Source organism: Rhineura floridana, chromosome 4 (genome assembly GCF_030035675.1).
Source record: "Rhineura floridana isolate rRhiFlo1 chromosome 4, rRhiFlo1.hap2, whole genome shotgun sequence".
In the NCBI taxonomy this organism is placed as follows: domain Eukaryota; kingdom Metazoa; phylum Chordata; class Lepidosauria; order Squamata; family Rhineuridae; genus Rhineura; species Rhineura floridana.
In genome coordinates this window covers 119759466-119779762 of record NC_084483.1, presented here as the reverse complement: position 1 = coordinate 119779762, position 20297 = coordinate 119759466, and the positions used below count along the sequence as shown (strand labels likewise).

General features: G+C 41.1%; 1 protein-coding gene across 12 annotated transcripts in view; it reads right to left on the bottom strand.

Moving 5' to 3' along the window:
• TIAM2 (TIAM Rac1 associated GEF 2) overlaps positions 1 to 20297 on the bottom strand; it is a 274765-nt gene that overhangs the window by 159896 nt on the left and 94572 nt on the right. For all 12 annotated transcript variants that reach the window (XM_061624187.1, XM_061624191.1, XM_061624185.1 and 9 more), the window contains one exon: positions 3892 to 4064. In XM_061624187.1, coding sequence (XP_061480171.1) covers positions 3892 to 4064 — 173 coding nt within the window. The remainder of the gene's footprint in view (positions 1 to 3891; positions 4065 to 20297) is intronic.

Genomic DNA, 20297 nt, shown 5'->3' with positions numbered 1-20297 from the left:
GCAAGAAATGGAGTGTATCAACATTACAATACTTGGCATGAGTGAATTAAAATGGATGGGAATGGGACATTTTCAATCAGGCAACTACAAAATATTTTATGCAGGAAATGAGAAATTAAGAAGAAATGGGGTTGCTTTAATAGTGAGAAGTGATGTAGCAAAAGCAATTACGAGCTACAATGCAAGGTCTCAGTGAGTGATATCAATGAGATTAAACGGGAAACCTATTAACATAACCATCATCCAAGTCTGCTCCGATGGCAAACGCAGAAGAAGAGGAATTGGAGAGATTTTACGGAGAAGTACAGGAAGAAATTGATCACACACCAAAACAAGATGTGATGATAATCATGGGAGACTGGAATGCAAATGCAGGGAACAGAGAAGAACTAGGAATTGTGGGGAAATGGGGCTTAGGAGACAGAAATGAAGCAGGAGAAAGACTTATTGAATTCTGTGAAGCCAATAATTTGTTTCTTGTGAACACATTTTTTGAGCAAACAAAAAGACGACTGTACACGTGGACATCACCAGATGGTCAATATAGGAATCAAATTGATTATATAGTTGGTAACAGAAGATGGAGACGTTCCATACTTTCTGTGTAAACAAGGCCAAGAGCAGACTGCGGTACAGATCATGAACTGGTCATATCGAAAATCAGAGTAAAGCTAAACAAGAACAACAAAGCAATCGTAATGCCAAAACACAATTTAAATAACATCCCAGAAAAATATAAAGATGAAATAAGGAACAGATTTGAGGCTTTAAACAGTTGACATAGAATCAGAAGAACTATGGAGTGAAATCAGATACATGATCAGGGAAGAATGCAAAAACACAATACCTCTAGTTAAAAAGAGAGAAAGACCACAATGGATGACTGAAGAAATTCTTAAAATGGTTAAAGAGAGAAGGAAAGCAAAAGCAAAAGGAGATAGAAACACAGTCAGAACCCTAAATGCAACAGTACAGCGACTAGTACGTAGGGACAAAGAGAACTATTACAATAGTTATTGTATAGAAATAGAAGAGTGCAACAAAAAGGGTAGAACAAGAGCCCTATTCCAAAGGATTAGAGAAATGAAAGAGAAATTTAAACCAAGAGTAGGGATGCTGAATAATCAACAGGGGAACACTCTGACTGACCGAGATGAAATAAAATGGAAACAATACACTGAAGAACTCTATAAAAGAGATGCCAGGATGACAGATTAATTCATGGAGGAACCGTATGATGAAGAACAAGAAATTTTAGAATGTGAGATGAAAGCTGCTCTTAAAATACTTGGAAGAAACAAATCACCAGGAACGGATGGCATACCAATAGAGTTGCTACAAGCTACTGAGACTGAATATGTCCAAATTTTGACAAAAATCTGTCAAGAAATATGGAAAACTAAACAATGGCCCACAGACTGGAAACATTCAATATACATCCCAATTCCAAAGAAAAGGGATTCCAGGGAATGCAGTAATTATCAAACTATTGCCTTAATATCCCATGCAAGTAAAGTAATGCTCAAGATTCTACATCAAAGGCTCTCGCCATATATGGAGCGAGAAATGCCAGATGTCCAAACTGGATTTAGAAAGGGAAGAGGCACCAGAGATCATATCACACATACATTGGATAATGGAATGGACCAAGGTATTTCAGAAAAAAATCACCCTGTGCTTTATAGATTGCAGCAAAGCCTTTGACTGTGTAGATCATGAAAAACTATGGAATGCTTTCAAAGAAATGGGGGTGCCACAGCATCTGATTGTCCTGATGTGCAACCTATACTCTGGACAAGAGTACTGTAAGGACAGAATATGGAGAAACCAATTGGTTCTCCATCGGAAAGGGCATGAGAAGGGAGTGTACTTTACCACCCTATTTGTTTAATCTATATACAGAACATATCTTACGGAAAGCAGGATTGGACCAAGATGAAGTGTGAAAATTTGAGGGAGAAATATCAATAATTTAAGATATGCAGATGATACTATACTACTAGTAGAAACCAGTAATGATTTAAAACGAATGCTGATAAAAGTTAAAGAGGAAAGTACAAAAGCAGGACTCCAGTTGAATGTCAAGATGACTAAAGTAATGTCAACAGAAGATTTATGCAACTTTAAAATTGACAATGACGACATTGAACTTGTCAAGGGTTATCAATACAGTCATTAACTGAAATGGAGACAATAGTCAAGAAATCAGAAGGCGGCTAGGACTGGGGAGGGCAGCTGTGAGAAAACTAGAAAAGGTTCTCAAATGGAAAAGTGTATCACTGAACACTAAAGTCAGGATCACTCAGACCATGGTATTCCCGATCTGTATGTATGGATGTGAAAGTTGGACAGTGAAAAATGTGGATAAGAGAAAAATCAACTCCTTTGAAATGTGGTGATGGAGGAGAGCTTTGCGCATACCATGGACTGCGAAAAAGACAAATAATTGGCTGTTAGAACAAATTAAACTAGAACTATCATTAGAAGCTAAAATGATGATACTGAGGTTATCATACTTTGGACACATCATAAGAAGACATGATTCACTAGAAAAGACAATAATGCTGGGAAAAACAGAAGGGAGTAGAAAAAGAGGAAGGCCAAAGAAGAGTTGGATTGATTCCATAAAGGAAGCCACAGACCTGAACTTACAAGATCTGAACAGGGTGGTTCATGACAGATGCTGTTGGAGATTGCTGATTCATAGGGTCACCATAAGTCATAGTCGACTTGAAGGCACATAACAACAACAAACTTATCCTTCCCACCTCATTGCTCCATGATGGTTACATATAACTTTCCTCATCAAAGTCTGCAAATAATAAAAGATTTCTGCTATACTAACGTTTCTTTGAACAGCTGGCAACTGTAATTACTAATAATGCTTCATTCATTCATTGAAGAACTTAGTATAAAAGATGATGTTCCTCACATGATGTTTGGCTGCAGGGGTGGCAAATACATAACCCATTATTAGTTTAATTTTAAAGAACTTTACTGAACAGAAGCTACATTTGAAAGTATTCACAAACCATAATACACGAAACAGTCTTCAAGCAGAAAGGAAAAAACAACAACCCAAGACAAGTTCAACGGCTGTCCAATGGCAGCTAATGTACTTCTTACTAATTCTTCCGCAACAGCTTTCTACAATGCATTAACGGCCAATTTAGTCAATATGCTTTTCCTGCACAGGGATTAAGTGCTTTCTGTTAAGGAAAAGCATATACACTTGAAGCAGCCGGTAGTTGCATAAACTCATACCTACCCATTATACATCCAGAAACATACACACTTAAAAGAATCCATGGCTAGGTAGGACAACCTAGCCTATTTATTATTTTGCTATCGTTACTGAGCCCTCACACTCCAGTAAAAGGAAACTGGATATCCTTTAGGTAAGATAATAATTCAAAAGACACTCTCAAATTCATTGGACGGCAGCTTTTTTTGTTTGTTTTTTAAAGTTTTAAAAATACAAGTTCTTACAAAAGCCATGGGTGACAGTTGCCATCTTAGAAGAAGCATTCTTCTTCTCTTAGACACATGAAGGGAATGTCGTTAATATAATGCCCATTGCCGAACCTCTGTGCATAATTTAAGAGGTTTTCCCCTCCCTGATCTACGGTTTATATTCATAGGCATATATATGCAGATTAATTTCATTAATTTGAATAAGTATCATACCATTAATTAATCTTAATTTCTTTATTGTATGTTAGCCCTTCTGACAAGGCAGATTTTTTTTTTATAAAAAGTCTTATATAACATCTTGAACACCCAGAAGGAAGAGAGACAGAACAACATGATCTAGACTTTTATCCCTGAACCACTCTTTGTGATTTAAACACAATATGACTTCATTTAATGATGAAAAGAAACACAGAATACCTGGAATAAGAAGACATCACCAAAAGAGTTGCTGAGACAGAAAACATTCTCCTTCTTGGGGTGTTCCGGACAAGACTGTACTACACTGTCTTCTGCAAGCAGGGCATATCGAGGGGAGCTGTTCTGCTCCATAGAATTCCTTCCATAAGTCTCATAAAACAGCAAGGTACATCCTTTTCAAAGAAAAAAACATTAAAAAAAATGAAGTTCTGGTTCATGTTTTTGAGCTTTCCTAACTAATATCCTTCTAGAATACAGGATTAACATATTGTTCCTATGTGCAATTAGAACTGAGAGCAACTCTCTATAGGAAACACCAAACAAGTGTGAGCAACATACTTGTCTTAAATCATCTATATGAGTGGTTCCCAGTCTTTATGATTACGGGACCCCCTTGGTAAGCTCAAAAAATGTCATGATCCCCCCCACGCTAATTGTAATTTTAGTTTCTGTTAATTGAAAAAAAGGTGTGTGGCAAAATCATATTGCCAAATATTCCTTTCCATAAAAAACTCCCTGCAGACAGGGAGGTGTTGCTTTCTTTTCTAAATGCAAAGGTCCAATCAAACTGGTATTCCCCTCCCCCCCTACATAGTCTGAAGATGTACAGTCTTGTCCCCCAACCCCAGCGGGTTACAGTGTAGGACTAAAAACCAGGTTCAAATCCCCACCCAGCCATAAAGCCCACTGGGTGACCTTCGGCCAGACAGTCTCTCAGCCTGACCTATCTCACAGGGTTGGTGTAAGCATAAAGTGGAAAGGGAGGGATCCATGTGCACCACCTTGAGCAACTTGGAGAAAAGGTAGGATAAATGCAATAATTAAATAAATAAATACATTTCAGCTGCAGTATGTGGACCCCACCTTCAGCCAACTGCTGAGCTTTTAAAAAATCATCAGTACAGTTGCATGGCAAGCAACCCTAATGAGAAAAGGAGTTCAAGATGGATGGGAGTTTCTAAAAAAGGAAATTCTAAAAGTGCAATGGCAAGCAATTCCAACAAGGAAAAAAGAGGGAAAACAGCAGAAGAAGCTAATGTGGCTTCACAAAAAGCTTAGAGATGACCTCAAAAGAAGAAAGGACACATACAGGAAGTGGAAAGAAGCCTGGGCAACAAATGAAGAGTACGGGCAGGTATCACGGAATTGCAGGGATGGCGTCAAGAAGGCTAAAGCTGAGAATGAGCGGAGGTTAGTGAGAGACAGAGAAAAGAAATGGTGGCACAGCTACTCAATGAGGATGGCAAAATGATAACAGATGGCAAAGAAAAGGCAGAAGTGCTCAATTCCTACTTTGGCTCAGTCTTCTCCCAAAAAAGGGTCTATGACCCTCCCGGGAAACATGAAGTAGAAGGGGCAGGATTGGAGCTTGAGACTGATAGACAAATGGTAAAGGAATACCTACTCACTTTGAACGAGTTCAAATCAGCAGGGCCTGTTAAACTGCATTCTAGGGTATTGAAGGACCTGGCTGAAGAACTCTCAGAACCGCTCTCTATTATCTTTGCAAAATCATGGAGGACTGGTGAAGTGCCGGATGACTGGAGGAGAGCTAATGTTGTCCCTATCTTCAAAAAGGGCAAAAAGGAAGAACTGGGGAACTACAGACCAGTCAGCCTAACATCAATCCCTTGAAAAACTCTGGTACAGATTATAAAGCAGTCCATCTGTAAGCACCTTGAAAACAATGCAGTGATTACTAGCAGCCAACATGGTTTTATGAAGAGCAAATCCTGCCAAACTAATCTTATCTCATTTTTTTATTGGGTAACCTCCCTTGTAGACTGTGGGAATGCTGTGGACATAATATATCTTGACTTCAGCAAAGCTTTTGACAAAGCGCCCCATGATATTCTGATTAGCAAGCTAGTTAAATGTGGGCTGGATGAAACAACTATCAGGTGGATCCACAGTTGGCTCCAGAATCGTACTCAAAGAGTGCTTATCAATGGTTCCTTCTCAAACTGGGCGGAAGTAACTAGTGGGGTATCACAGGGCTCGGTCCTGGGCCGAGTGCTCTTCAACATTTTTATTAACGACTTGGATGAGGAGGTACAGAGCATGCATATCAAATTTGCAAATGATACAAAATTGGGGGGCACAGCTAATACAACAGAAGACAGAAACAAAATTCAAAGGGACCTTGATAGATCTCCAATTTTCTTTTTCTGAAAATCATCTGTAAGGCTAATGCTATATGTGTTTTTTATATACTCTTTGAGATTTATAGCTTGTATCTGATACATGTTATTTGGAATTTTATGATTCCTCTATTTGTATTTTTGAAAATGTGTTTGATTCTCTGATATTGATTTATAGTAGTTCTTTTTGTTCAATAAAATGTTTTTTAAAAACATCAAAACAGATCAATCTCTAAAAGCAGTATATCTTGAAATATTAAAAGCTTGAAGAAGAAAAAACTTTGATAGATACCTTAAAAATGCACAATTACAAAAACTACAAAGAAGAAATCTGGCAAATCTCCAAAGAGGGAATTCTATGTTTTTGGTGTCATCTCTACAAAGGCCCTGTTTTTAATACCTGTTCATCTGATCTCAGCAATGGTGCCACAGAGCAAAGCTTCTAGATCTGAATTTAAAGCTAAGGCAAGTTCACATGGGGGAAGGTCAATCTCCCATATGTATGGCATCCAAAGATAATAGATTTGCTAAGCGAAACAATAGTCTAACACCGCCATTTCCTATATCAATGGACTGCCCTGAATTTTACTGAAATCACTAACTTTCCTTTTAGGTAAATGTCTATCCTTGAGGTGTAAGGTAACAAACAGCAAAAGTCAACAACAAGGCATGCCACTGATTGTTTTTATCCAATAGGAGCAGATTTCTGTCACTCCCGTTAATAGCATCTGTCTTTATGTTTCTCCGCCTTTTTTGTTTGCCTCCTGCTTTAGTCAGAGGTTCACATAGTATCCAAAAACAAGGCACGTAACTTAATGTCCTCATGTGAGAGAAACTCATATCTTCCCCAACCAATCATATATAGATTGAGAAAGAATGCACAGTCAGGGAGGTATGCCCAAAGTTTTCTGTTTGTTCATGGGGTGAGGGGCTTTTACCTACTTTCTCTCAGCCACCTTAACGTACTTCACAAGACTGTTGCAAGAAAAAGCAAGGTGAGCATTATAGAGCATTTTGCTATGGAAACTACAAACATGCTACAATCTATGTTAATTTCAAAAAGCACTCCTAAAGAACACCCAAAATATTGCAGCAATCACACACGAAAAAGTTTATATTTCAATAATTTGTTAGTTCTGCCTTTCACTAGCATCTTGAAAACTTTAACATTTGCAAAATAGTAGAAGCTTAGTACTTTTTATATCTTCAAACACAGTAAACAATAATAAGCAGAAATTAGCTTCACTTTTGTTGCCTGTATCTAAAAAACTGCAGCAAACCCACTGAGCCACTGACCCTTGGGGACATTATAGCTGTGTTCCACTTCCAGAATGATAACTCTCCTGCTATCACAGAGAATGAGGGTCTCAGGAAAGGAGAGCTGAGAAATTGAGGCAACACCCAAACTAGGAAATGTTACTACAACTACTTCAACTACCCTAACATAGACTGGCTACGTATGTGTTCCAGACATGACAAAGAGGTAAAATTTCTAGATACCTTAAATGACTGTGCCCTACAACAGTTGGTCGTAGAACCAACCAGGGGAACAATGACCCTGGACTTAATCTTGTGGCACCCATGACTCAGATGCACAGCTCATAACCACCATAAGCCGTGCATTCAGTATTGTGAACCCTGTTCTGTGGAACTCCCTCCCTACTGAGACAAGCCCCCTCCCCACTGACTTCAGGTGCCTGACAAAGGCTTTTCTTTTTCAGCAGGAATTTTAAGGACGTTTTCTGTTTGTATGACTAATGTTAATTGATTTTATCCATGTACAATTTTTATAATTTTTATGTACACCATTTTTAAACTTCGGTAATTAAGAAGTAAATAAATACCTTAAATAAAAAATAGTTTAAAATTATGGAAAGTGTAATAAAGTGCTTTGAGATGGTGTTGACCTTGATCAGCTTCTTTTAGACTTAATTAGTGGAATGCTGAGGATCACCACAGGCAGGTGTTGTGGCATTCCAAATATTGCTTATAGTGAAAGAGAAAGGTGTATGATAAGAACCAAGGTAAAGAAGGTCAACAGCCTGCTTTTATAGCTACTTTCTCTGAATCACACAGAGGCCATGAATTAAGGATTCCCCTCCTGGTGGTATTAAAACTGGTGACTAGTCCCAGGGTACTGAACCTATTTCAACCCTTGCATAGCAGCCTTTTATGCTCCTGTATCTTTGTGTTCCCCCACCTCACATGTAGCACAGTAGTGCCAGACTAGATCTGGTCCTCTCCTGCCTCTTTGGATGGCAACATATGGACCTGGTTCACATGTAACACTAAGCTTAGTACATGACTTAGTACAAATGAGCAGTTTCCTGGACAGAAAATCACAGTAGGTTCTGAAATTCTTATATTAAGAGAATAAAGTATGGCTTCCTGATTAACACAGCACAATACATTTGAATTGGGCTTCTCAGCCTTGGACTTCTAGTGCCTTGGGCACTTGGGAGGTTTTATCTGGTAAGGTTAGAAGAATGCTCCATAGTCTTCATTTGAGTTACTTTCTTTTCTAAGCATCTTTGTGGTAAAAATCCTGCTATCAGTAACAAATCTGGATTTGTTGCTGTTGCTCTAATTATCTTGATTTTTCCCAAAGTTGCTTGTGATATTGAAACATTGCATAAGCAAACTAATTTTCTCTATCCTCTTCCCGGTAAAACCTATCAAGTCTCTTAGAAATTACTTTTTTAAAATGATGTTTTCCTCTTGGAATCACAGAATTTAAGGCCTTAGGAATTATCTGAGTTGCCACAGAATTCTGCTCAAGGGTAATTGGAGCTGACTAGTGACTCTGAGGACAAAAGAGGGCTGTACATTGTGAGGAAAGTTAACACAATTTCTGTAATAATATCAAATTATTTTTGGCTTATACTCAGCCCTGTAGCTGTGATCCTTTTGGGAGGTGTGAGATATAAGTGTTGTCGAACCGATTGGGAGCAGTGACCATAGCACTATTAAATTAAACATACATGTAAGTAGCCAATTGCGAAGAAAATCCAACACAATCATATTGGACAACTTCCCCAAATGAGGGCATTGGTAAAAAGAAAGTTGAAAGGCAAAGTCTAGAGGGTCAAATCACTCCAAAACGCTTAGAAGTTTTTAAAAAACACAATATTAGAAGCTCAACTGCAGTGTATACCACAGATCAGGAAAGTTACCACCAGGGCCAAGAGGATGCTGGTGTGGTTAACAAGCAGAATCAAAGAAGCAATTAGAGGTAAGAAGGTTTCCTTTAAAAAATGGAAGTCCTGTCCATGTGAGGAGAATAAAAAGAAACACAAACTCTGGCAAAAGAAATGCAAGTAGTCAATAAGGGATGCTAAAAAAAAATTGAGGAGCACTTTGCTAAAAACATGGAAACCAACAACAAAAAATTATTTAAATACATTCAAAGCTAGAGATTGTCTAGGGAGGCAGTTGGACCCTTGGATGACAAGGAAGTCAAAGGTTTGCTAAAGTAGGATAAGGAGATTGCAGAGAAACTAAATCAATTCTTTGCATCATCTTCATAATGGTGACAAGAGATGAACTTCTATGCTTAATAGATAAAATAAAAACGGACAAATCGCTGGGTCCAGATGGCATCCACCCAAGAGTTCTCAAAGAATTCAGATGTGAGATTGCTGCACTTCTAACAGAAATATGTAACTTGTCCTTCAGATCCATCTCCATACCCAAGGACAGGAAAGTGGCCAATGTAAAAGCAATATTTAAAAAGGGATCGGGGGGGGGGGATCCCAGAAATAGCAGGCAAGTTAGCCTAATGTCCGTCCCAGGAAAACTGGTAGAACGTATTGTTAAAGATAAAATAACCAAGCATACAGAAGAGCAAGCCTTGCTGAAGCAGAACAGCATAGCTTCTGAAAGGGTAAGACCTGTCTCACTAACCTATTAGAGTTCTTTGAGAGTTTTGACTTTTGCATTTGCTCCATCAGTATCCTAAGTATGTGGAAGCAGTTTACTTGGGGGACGGTTTTCGTTTTGGTCTTAGGATTCCAGCTGTGGGGGAGCATAGGCCTTACATGTCAGGGAATCTGAAGTTGGTAACTGGAATGGAGTCAGTGGTGCAGGAGAAAATAGATAAGGAGGTAGGTAGCTGAGGGATGGGTCTTGGGTCAGTTTGATCACCTTCCTACGCCCACTCTAAGGGTATCCCCTTTGGGCATCATTCCTAAGAAAGATCCTGGACAATATTGCCTCATCCATCACCTGCCTTACCCTAGGGGGCAGTCAGTGAATGATGCTATTCTCAAGCATTTGTGTTCGGTACGTTATGCTTCCTTTGATAGCACCGTTGTTATGGTTTGGCGTTTCAGCCTGGGTGCTCTCATGGGCAAGTGTGATATCAAGTCATTTTCCACCTCCTGCCAGTCCACCCCTTGGACTTTGATCTGTTGGGGTTTTTGTTTAATGGAGTGTTTTATGTAGATCGAGCTCTGCCCTTGAGTGGGCTGTCAGGAGGCGAGCTGGCTCTAAGGCAGTAGTGCATTACATTGATTATTTTCTTTTTGCTGGTCCTGCTGGCTCACAGCAGTGCAGTCAGTTTATGCCTGTGTTTGGGGAGGTGGTGGAGGATTAAGGGGTGCCTTTGACCAGGGAAAAACCGAGGGCCCTTTGCCTGTGCTTACCTCTTTGGGTATTGAGCTTGACTCAGTAGCACAGGCTTGCCGTTTACTGGCAGTCAACGCAGGGTTGATAGTATGAGGGATGCTACGAAGGTGACCCTCAGGGAGCTTCAGGAATTGGTTGGTCATTTAAAATTTTTGTGTGTAGAGTCATAGCAGCTGGCAGGACGTTTTGTGCAAGATTTGTGACCTGATGGTCCTCAGCAGACCTATCGGGTTAGAATTACCAGGGACATGAGGGATGATTTGCTAGTTTGGTCACAATTTTTGGAACAGTTTAATGGGGTTTCTCTTTGGCGTAGGGGTTATTATTGGAGGCTGAGTTGCAAGTTCACTCTGATGCCTCTGGGGCTTTAGGTCTTGGGGTTAATCTTGGGATAGCTGGTGTGCAGAGGCATGGCCAGTGGCCTGGGCTGAGGCTGACATTACCAAGGATCTGACCTTTTTGGAGTTTTTCCCATAGTAGTTGCTGTACATCTGTAGGCAGCTGATTTGGCTAACTCTGTGGTGCATTTGGGGTGTGATAACCAGGCCACGATGTGTGTTATCAACTCTCTTACTTCTAGGAATGCTAGAGTGATGGTACGTGCTTTTGTAAGTCAGTGCCTTAAATTTAATATTATTTTTCTTGCTTGCCATGTTCCGGGTCTGGACAACGGCATAGCTGATGCCCTCTCTCACCATCAGATGTCTTTTTGGGAATTGGCCCCTTTGGTCAGGCCTCTACCAGAGCCGATGCTGGTGACACTGTGGGAACTGAGCAGTTTGCAGCTGAGAAGAGTATAACATTGTCCCTTGCTACCAGCACAAGAAACTTCTATTTAAGACTCTGTCCTGCCCACAGTGAGACTCACAAGACGGAGACAAGGATGGAATCAATTCCTGTTTTATTAAAGTAACATCGAAGGCAATACGTTTCATAGGCACACTATGCTAGCTCACTGCAATCCCTAACTAGGCTACCTAAGTAAACTCTGCAGCATGCGAAGGAAGTTGAATCAGCACCTCGGTCAGGGGGGAGCAGGCTTAAGTAGGGAAGGTCTTAGCCCATAATATCTGACTCCTTTGAAGGACCTCCCTCTGACTGAAGTGCTTTTCCTGGCGCCTGGCACGGGGCGAAAGGGGGCGTGCCTCCACTGGCTCATCCAGCAATACAGTTCATCACTGTGAGAACAGGGTGCTGGAGTAGATGGGCCACTAGCCTGATCCAGCAGGCTATTCCTATGTTCTTACTAACCCAAGGGTGGGGAACCTTTTCAACTAGTGGGCCAGATCATAAGCTCCCCCACCCCTGGTGGGCCACTTTGACAGATGCACAGGGGGCATCTTTCCTTTTCAGCATGGCTTAAATTCAATCCATGCTATAAAGAAGGAGTTCTTAACCTATGGTCCATGGGAGTCCATGGATGGGATTAAGGGGCTCCATGAACCAGGCACCAAAAAAAATAAATTTCCAATACAATAAAATAAACTTTATACAAAATATTGTGTGTATATATTCATGTGCATTTTTCTGGGGAGGGGGTCCATAGGTTGCATTAGATTCTCAAAGGGGCCCATGATCCACAAAAAGGTTAAGAACCACTGCTGTAAAAGAAGACCTGAGCTTGAGGCTTGAAGTCACTGCTGACCAGTTGACTGGCTGTGACTTCAAGCCCTGGCTTGTATTAGCTATACTCTGGAGTTCCCAGTCAGAAACTCTGGAGAGTAGCCAATCTCATCAGGGCTTGAATTCACCACCAATCAGCTTATCAGCAATGTCTTCTAGTCCTGCTTTTGACAGGGATCATCCACGCTACCAAGTTCACAATTGGAAACTCCAAAGTATAGCTGATCCTAGTGGGACTTTTGGCAGGTACTGGCTCCACTCAGGGGAGCCCCAAGTGGAACTGGCACCAAAGTTAAAAGGCACCAAATATAAGCTCTGTGTGCCAAGGAATGAGGAACATATTTCAAGGCTTCCGATTGCTCTTTGACCCACACTGGATGTTATATATTATGTCAGATGTGGAGCCATTGAACAAGGCTTGGGGGGAAATGGCCTTATAAGCTAAATTAGGATCCCTGTTGAGCTCATTTAGACCCACAGGCCAGAGACTCCCCCATCCAAACAATATGAACAGTCAGTGAACTAACATTTCCTTGCATTATAAGCAAGGAAAATCACTGGGAAATGTCACATCAGCAGAGATACAATATTATAAAGATTTCAGAATTGAAAAAGGATTCTAGCTATGCACCTTTATCCAAACAGAAAGTGAGAAGTTGATAAATCTCCAATAATTCCAGTTGTGTTTCCATCAAGGTTTTTTCATGTGGATGAAGAACCCAGTTCTCTTGTACCTTCCTTCAGTGCTTTCCACATCTTTATGGACCTCAATTCTTTCATCTGTCTACTCCACAAGAGGGCAATCTATGACCTTAGGACTGCACTAGAACCAATTTTATGCTGCTTTGGGGGTAATTTCATATGGGTGCCATGGGGTGTGTGAAAAAGAGGGAATAGCAGAAAAAGAGAAATGGAAGGGAGAGAAAAAAGGGGTGGCTCTAACACCTCACTACCTCCAACATATCCAGCCTCCAACATATTACCCTCAAGGGAATGAATCATTCAGCAGAAAAAAGATTGCCCAGTCCTAATCTGCTCCTTCATTCTAAGAAGTCCATAGTAACCAAGGAAGTCTGTTTTCCACTGAATGGTTCCCCCTCATGCTTATTGAAAATGTTTTCTGAGGGTTCATTCATACATTACTAGCAATGGCATAGAAGCTGCCTCTCTGTGGCTTGTTCCCAGCAAGTACAATAACATCTGAATCTAAGAACAATGATTCAGTCCAAATATGATAATAGCAGTGAAATTTAGTGACACATGCCACAAGAACATTGTGGGATTGGAAATCTTCAGCTGTTTCCAAATATACTAAACAATTTCAAGAAGTTTTGTGGTCATTGTTGTTGTTTAAATGGAATCTCTCAATAGATTCATGCATGCCATCGTTTACAGGGGACGTGTATGAGATAGCACAAATCTTGATTCAAAACACATGACAGCACTGCATTTTTGTACAGACACAATGTATTGTGTCAAAAAGTTAGAAGTCCAAAATAATGTTAAATGTGTTGAAAAGCTTTCCAAAAAGTATATGTGTTTAAAACACACTGGTAAGCTATTGTGTTATGCAGGAGCTGGAAGATTATGCATGGTAACCAACGAAGTCATACTCACAGTAGACCCACTGAAATGAATGAAGTCTAACTTCAGTCCATTTATTTCAATGGGTCTACTCTATGCCTTAATTAGCTACCGCCCATTTGTGTTAAGAAATAAAATTACAGACACAGTTTCTGTCCACAGATGGGACTAGACAGCCTTCCTGAGATTGCCCCCACCCCAGCTTCCAGGGTCAGCTTACAACATACATGCTGTGATCAGAACGTGGCTGGAATGTAGTATTCCTTGCCCAGATAAATTAATTAGGAAAGACAGATGGTAAGGAAAAACATTCCATGTTAAAGGAATGGTCTTGATAGCCCTTTAAGCACTGCTGAAATCTCAGGACACCAATCAATTCACATTTGGCAGGTAACCAGATGGTTTAAATCTTTCCTGCTATCGATAAACTAAACACATCTCAAGAGAAGGCACAGAAAATAAGACCACTACCAGCCACTGTTTTTAGTTGCTATGTGCTACTTTTAAGCTATAAGCACAAATATAAGCTTACATGTTATGAACACTCATTGCTATCTGGACAGTTGTGTTCCAAGTGCCTGATAATAAAACAGCAGTATGAGTTCTTCCACAAAATCCACAAAGCTAGGATGTTTTAGCAGTAGGAATCCTAATAAAGCCCAGAGCACAAACAGACAGCAACATCAGTGACGTCACTTGTGATATTGTGCACAAACATATTGGATACACATGCTTTGTCTTGAGGCACACAAAGCTGTCAATCATAGTATGAGAAGTCTCAGGGAGGGGCTTACGGAAATATGCTGCAGCTTACTGAAGGGAAGTTGGATACATACTTGTGCTACAAAAATCCAACAAGGACAATGGAAGTTTATTGTTCTTTTCATTTTACAAAGGCTGTCAAGTAGGCCTGATTTATCATTTTAGGGCCTTTGGTCTATGAAAAAAAAAAGCCAATATGCACCCTGGATTTAAGCATACTTACTTGGAAATAAACAGAGCTAAAGGTTTAATTTTTTATCTGAACTTTTAATTGGACATTTTAGTTTCTTTGAGGAGAGTCATGGCTCAGTGGAAAAGCACAGGATTTGTATGCAGGAGGTCCATGTTCAGCTCCTATAGCTAATCCTGAAAACCTGAAGAATCAGTGCCAGGCAGTGTGGATAATATTCTGCTAGATTGACTTAGTAATAAAGGAAGCTTCATATTTTCTTAATGAAAACTTATTTTTCTTCTTCTGGCTTTATTAAAATAAAGCAGCATTTCCACCTTTTAGACAATGACAATGTTTACTGTAAAGAATGTCTAGTATTTTCCAGAGCAAGCAAATCTTGTTAAAATGGATTTTCCTTTCTGGTCCCACCCCCATTAGAACACACTGATAAACTATGTTTTTTACATTGCTTTGAAGTGGCATGTGCCGATGACAAACCCTGCAAAATGAACTGCAGAATATAAATAAACCACCTCCTTCCAAGGTAATTATTTTTAATCCATGCTTTCCAATGCATCTAATTTTTTCCAGCATTGTCCTTGACATCCATCTACAAAGTATCAAGCAATTAACGTGACCTAGGAAACATTGAAAGTTTTGGCTCAGAACATTATTCGAGTGCCAGAATTCAGCTTTGAAACAGGTGAGGTAACATGGTGCTCTGAACACATGCAGAACAACTTTCTTTCAATCTATGTAACTATTACCAGCTCTTCTGCCAAACATTTGGATTAGGCAACAAGGCTTCTAGGTCAGAAGACATGATGTTCGCAGACTTGAACTGTAAGTAAATTTTATTTGTTCGGTGGTAAGTCATAACAGACTTGAATTCCAACACTTCCCATTTTAAAAGTGAAACAAGGACATTTGTATCTGCCATCCTGCCCAAGCAGGAAATGATTCAACTATAACAATCATTCAATTATAACATAATTTATCATTGACTAACTTAGAAGCAACATTTATCTTTAAAAAGAGATTGCTTTCCAAAGATTGCTTCATGGAACTAAAATTAAATTGAACTAAAATTAAAGAAAAAAAGACATTCTTATTGGTGAAGAAAATGGCAAATGTCCAGGAAACAGATTGTTCATGCTGAGACAGCCTGCTACTTACTAGAAGTTCTATCAACACAAAAAGGAGCAAAAGTGAGCATCTTTTGAGATATAATGCTACACAGTCCTAATGTTACATGTCATAGTCTGAACCCTCAACACTCCCGGAAAAAGTATACTGAATATCCAAGAACCAGATGTGCAAATGCAGCAGTTAAGAACTCGCAAATTATACCACCATAACTTAGAATCATAGAATCAAAGAGTTGGAAGGGGCCTTGTAGGCCATCGAGTCCAACCCCCTGCTCAGAGCAGGAAATCCACAGCTAGAGCATCTCCTGCAGATAGCTGTCCAGCCTCTGCTTGAAGACATCCAGCGAAGGGGATCCCACCACCTCCCTAGGCAGTCGGTTCCATTGCCGAACTGCCCTTACTGTCAAGAAGTTCCTTCTAATGTCCAATCTGAATCTATGCTCCTGCAACTTAAAACCATTAGACCTAGTCCTACCCTCTGGGGCAGCAGAGAACAAATCTGTACCCTCCTCTATGTGACAGCCCTTCAGGTACTTAAAGAGTGCAATCATATCACCCCTCAGCCTTCTCTTCACCAGACTGAACATGCCAAGTTCCTTCAACCTTTCTTCATAAGACTTGTTCTCCATACCGGCTATCATCCTTGTCGCCCTCTTCTGAACCCGCTCTAACTTGTCTATATCTTTCTTAAAATGAGGCGCCCAGAACTGAACGCAGTATTCCAGATGAGGCCTGACCAATGCAGAATATAGTGGGACTATTACTTCCCTCGACCTGGGAACTATAGCTCTGTTTATGCAGCCCAAAACCGTGTTTGCCTTTTTTGCCACAGCATCACACTGCTGGGTCATGTTTAACTTGCAATCCACTACAATTCCAAGGTCCTTCCCACACGCACTACTGCTAAGCCGGGTATTTCCCATCCTGTACCCGTGCATTTTGTTTTTGTGGCCTAAATGCAGAATCCTGCGTTTGTCTTTATTGAATGTCATTTTATTAATTTCAGCCCAATTTTCTAGTCTAACCAGGTCCCTTTGGATTTTATTCCTGTCTTCCATTGTGTTAGCTATCCCTCCCAGTTTCATATCATCCGCAAACTTCATAAGGCTTCCCTCCACCCCATCATCTAAGTCATTGATAAAAATGTTAAAGAGTATCGGCCCCAGGACAGAACCCTGTGGCACTCCACTCGAGACCTCCTTCCAGTCCGAAGCAGAGCCACCGACGACCACTCTTTGAGTACGGTTTTCCAACCAGTTGTGAATCCACCTGACAGTATTTCCATGTAGTCCGCATTTGACTAGTTTGCTAATCAAAAGGTCGTGGGGGACTTTGTCAAACGCCTTGCTGAAATCTAGATAGATGACATCTACAGCATTTCCACCATCTACTAAGCTAGTGACCCGATCAAAAAAAGAGATGAGATTAGTTTGACAGGATTTTTTCTTGACAAACCCATGCTGGCTCCTTCTAATGACAGCATTGTCATCTAGATAGTTGCCAATGGACTCTTTTATTATCCGTTCTAATATCTTTCCCGGTATTGAAGTCAGACTGACCGGCCTGTAATTCCCCGGATCTTCTTTTTTACCCTTTTTAAAGAGCGGGACAATGTTTGCCCGTCTCCAATCCTCCGGCACCTCTCCCGTTCTCCAGGATTTCTCAAAGATGATGGCAAGAGTTCCAAGAGTACATCTGCAAGTTCCTTCAATACTCTGGGATGCAGTTCATCAGGCCCTGGAGATTTGAACTCATTTAGGTTAACTAGGTATTTCCTGACTATCTCCTTATCAATATCGAACTGCAGTCCCGACACCTTACTGAGATTGCTATCGATGCAAGGTTGCACACTGTTCCCTTTTTGGGAGAAAACGGAGGCAAAATAGGTGTTGAGCAGTTCTGATTTTTCCTTGTTATCTGTCAACATTTTGCCATCCTCATTGAGCAGCAGTCCCACCGTTTCCTTGGTCTTTCTCTTGCTTCGAACATATCTGAAAAACCCCTTTTTGTTGTTCCTTGCTTCCCTCGCCAGCCTCAGCTCATTCTGGGTTTTAGCTTTCCTTACACTATTCCTGCAAGCCCGAGCCACTCGTCGGTACTCTTCCTTGGTGATGCGTCCTTCCTTCCATTCTTTATACATGCTCTTTTTTACTTTTACCTCCTCCACCAGTCTTCCGTGTAGCCACATTGGCTTTTTCCGATGTCTTCCATTTTTCTTCCTCTTTGGAATTGTTTGCGATTGCGCTTTTTGTAATACGTTCTTCATGAACTCCCACGCTTCTTGGGCTCCTTTTTTCTTTAGTCTATCTAGCCACGGGATCCTACCCATCATTTCCCTGAGCTTGCTAAAATCGGCTTTCCTGAAATCCAAGGTCCATGTTTGACTATATTCTTCTTTGGCTTTCCCCAGAATCCCGAATTCCAGCATTGCGTGGTCACTTTCCCCCAAGGTACCGACCGCTTTAATTCCCGTGACCAATTCGTCCGTGTTAGTTAAGATCAGGTCCAGGATTGCCAATCCCCTTGTTCCTTCTTCTACTTTTTGAAAGAGGAAATTATCAGCAAGGCCCATCAGGAATTTGTTGGAGGCTTTGTGCTTCGCAGAGTTTGTCTCCCAGCAGATATCCGGGTAGTTGAAGTCCCCCATCACTACTACTTCTTGCCTCCTTGAGATTTCAGAGATTTGTTTGAGAAAGGCCTCGTCTACCACCTCTTCTTGGCCAGGGGGTCTGTAGTAGACACCTACTACCATGTCAGTTTTATTTGTTCCTCCATTTATTTTTACCCAAATGGTCTCTATTGGACCATTTTGTTCGCTCTCTTGGATTTCCATAGAGGTGTATTTGTCTTTGATGTATAATGCTACTCCCCCTCCTTTTCTGTTGCTTCTATTCTTTCTGTAGAGTTTATATCCTTGAATGGCTATATTCCAATCATGGGAGTCATCCCACCAAGTTTCTGTTATCCCTATGAAGTCACATTTGCCTTGATGCACTAAGACTTCAAGCTCCCCTTGCTTGTTTCCCAAGCTCCGCGCGTTGGTATATAGACACCAGAAGTCTCTTTTGTCCCAATTGGATTCCTCCGTTAATATACCGTGAGCTTTGCCGTGCATCCCTTTCTCTCTCCCAGTGTCTCCTGTACCCTTCAAATCGCTCCGTTTACAACCCGCTGTCTTTGGATCGGTCTTTAAGCTATCATCTCCATCCCCCAGAGGCTTTAGTTTAAAGCCCTCTTGATGAGTTTTGCCATACTTCTGCCAAAGAGATTCTTCCCAGTCCTCGTGAGGTGCAGCCCATCTCTTGCCAACAGTCCCCCCTCCAAGAAGCTTAGACCATGGTCCCAGAATCCAAACCTCTCCCGTCGACACCATCTGCGTAACCAGTCGTTGACCTGCAGTATCTTCCTTTCCCTTTGTAGTCCTCTATCCTTCACGGGAAGAATTGACGAGAAGACCACCTGTGCCCCCAAATGCTTGACCTTCCTACCCAGAGCCTCATAGTCCGAGGTGATCTGTTCCAAGGTGTTTCTGGCCGTGTCGTTCGTGCCCACATGGATGAGGAGAAAGGGGTACCTATCTTGTTTCCCAATGAGCCTCGGCAGGTTGTCAGCGACGTCCCGGATGGGCGTCCCAGGGAGACAACAGACTTCTCGATTCATTTTGTCCTGCTGGCATACCGGTGCCTCTACCCCCCTGAGCAACAAGTCTCCAACCACCAGCACCCTCCTCTTTTTGCCGCGAGCAGTGGTTGCATCAGCTTCCTTCTTCCAAGGTGTGGAGTCTTCCTTTGCAGTCAGTGTCTCTTGATGCAGGTGAGTTTGTTGAGGCTCTTCAGAGGTGCTGTCTGCCGAGAGACACTGAAAGCGATTTGTTAGTTGCATCAGATCTGAATCCCTGAATCCCTCCTGTTTTTCCTTGCCCTTACAGTGACAGTCCTCCACTTATATTCTTGTACCTCTTAATTATATCTCCTGACCACTCTACAATAATGTATGCCCAATTTTCATTCTACTACAGACCTCACAACATGAAAGAATCACATGGTTACTAGAGAAGTTCTGGCCCCACTTCCAGATGTCCATGTATCAGCCTGGACATCTGCATTGGAGCAGATATTCATGTGTAGATTTCCATATGGTAGGTGTCCCAGTGATCCCAATTGCATGGAGCCTATATGCAAACAACCACTAATACATAGGCATCTTCAATGTAGATATCTATGTGAACATGTGTTGGTAAAGCCAGGAGCATGCCAATATGAGGGACAGGGCCTGCAGCAGCCCCCCCCCCAGTAATTCATGTGTGAAAGAGGCTATACTGTCATTCCAAAACTGCAGTGAATCCTGGAT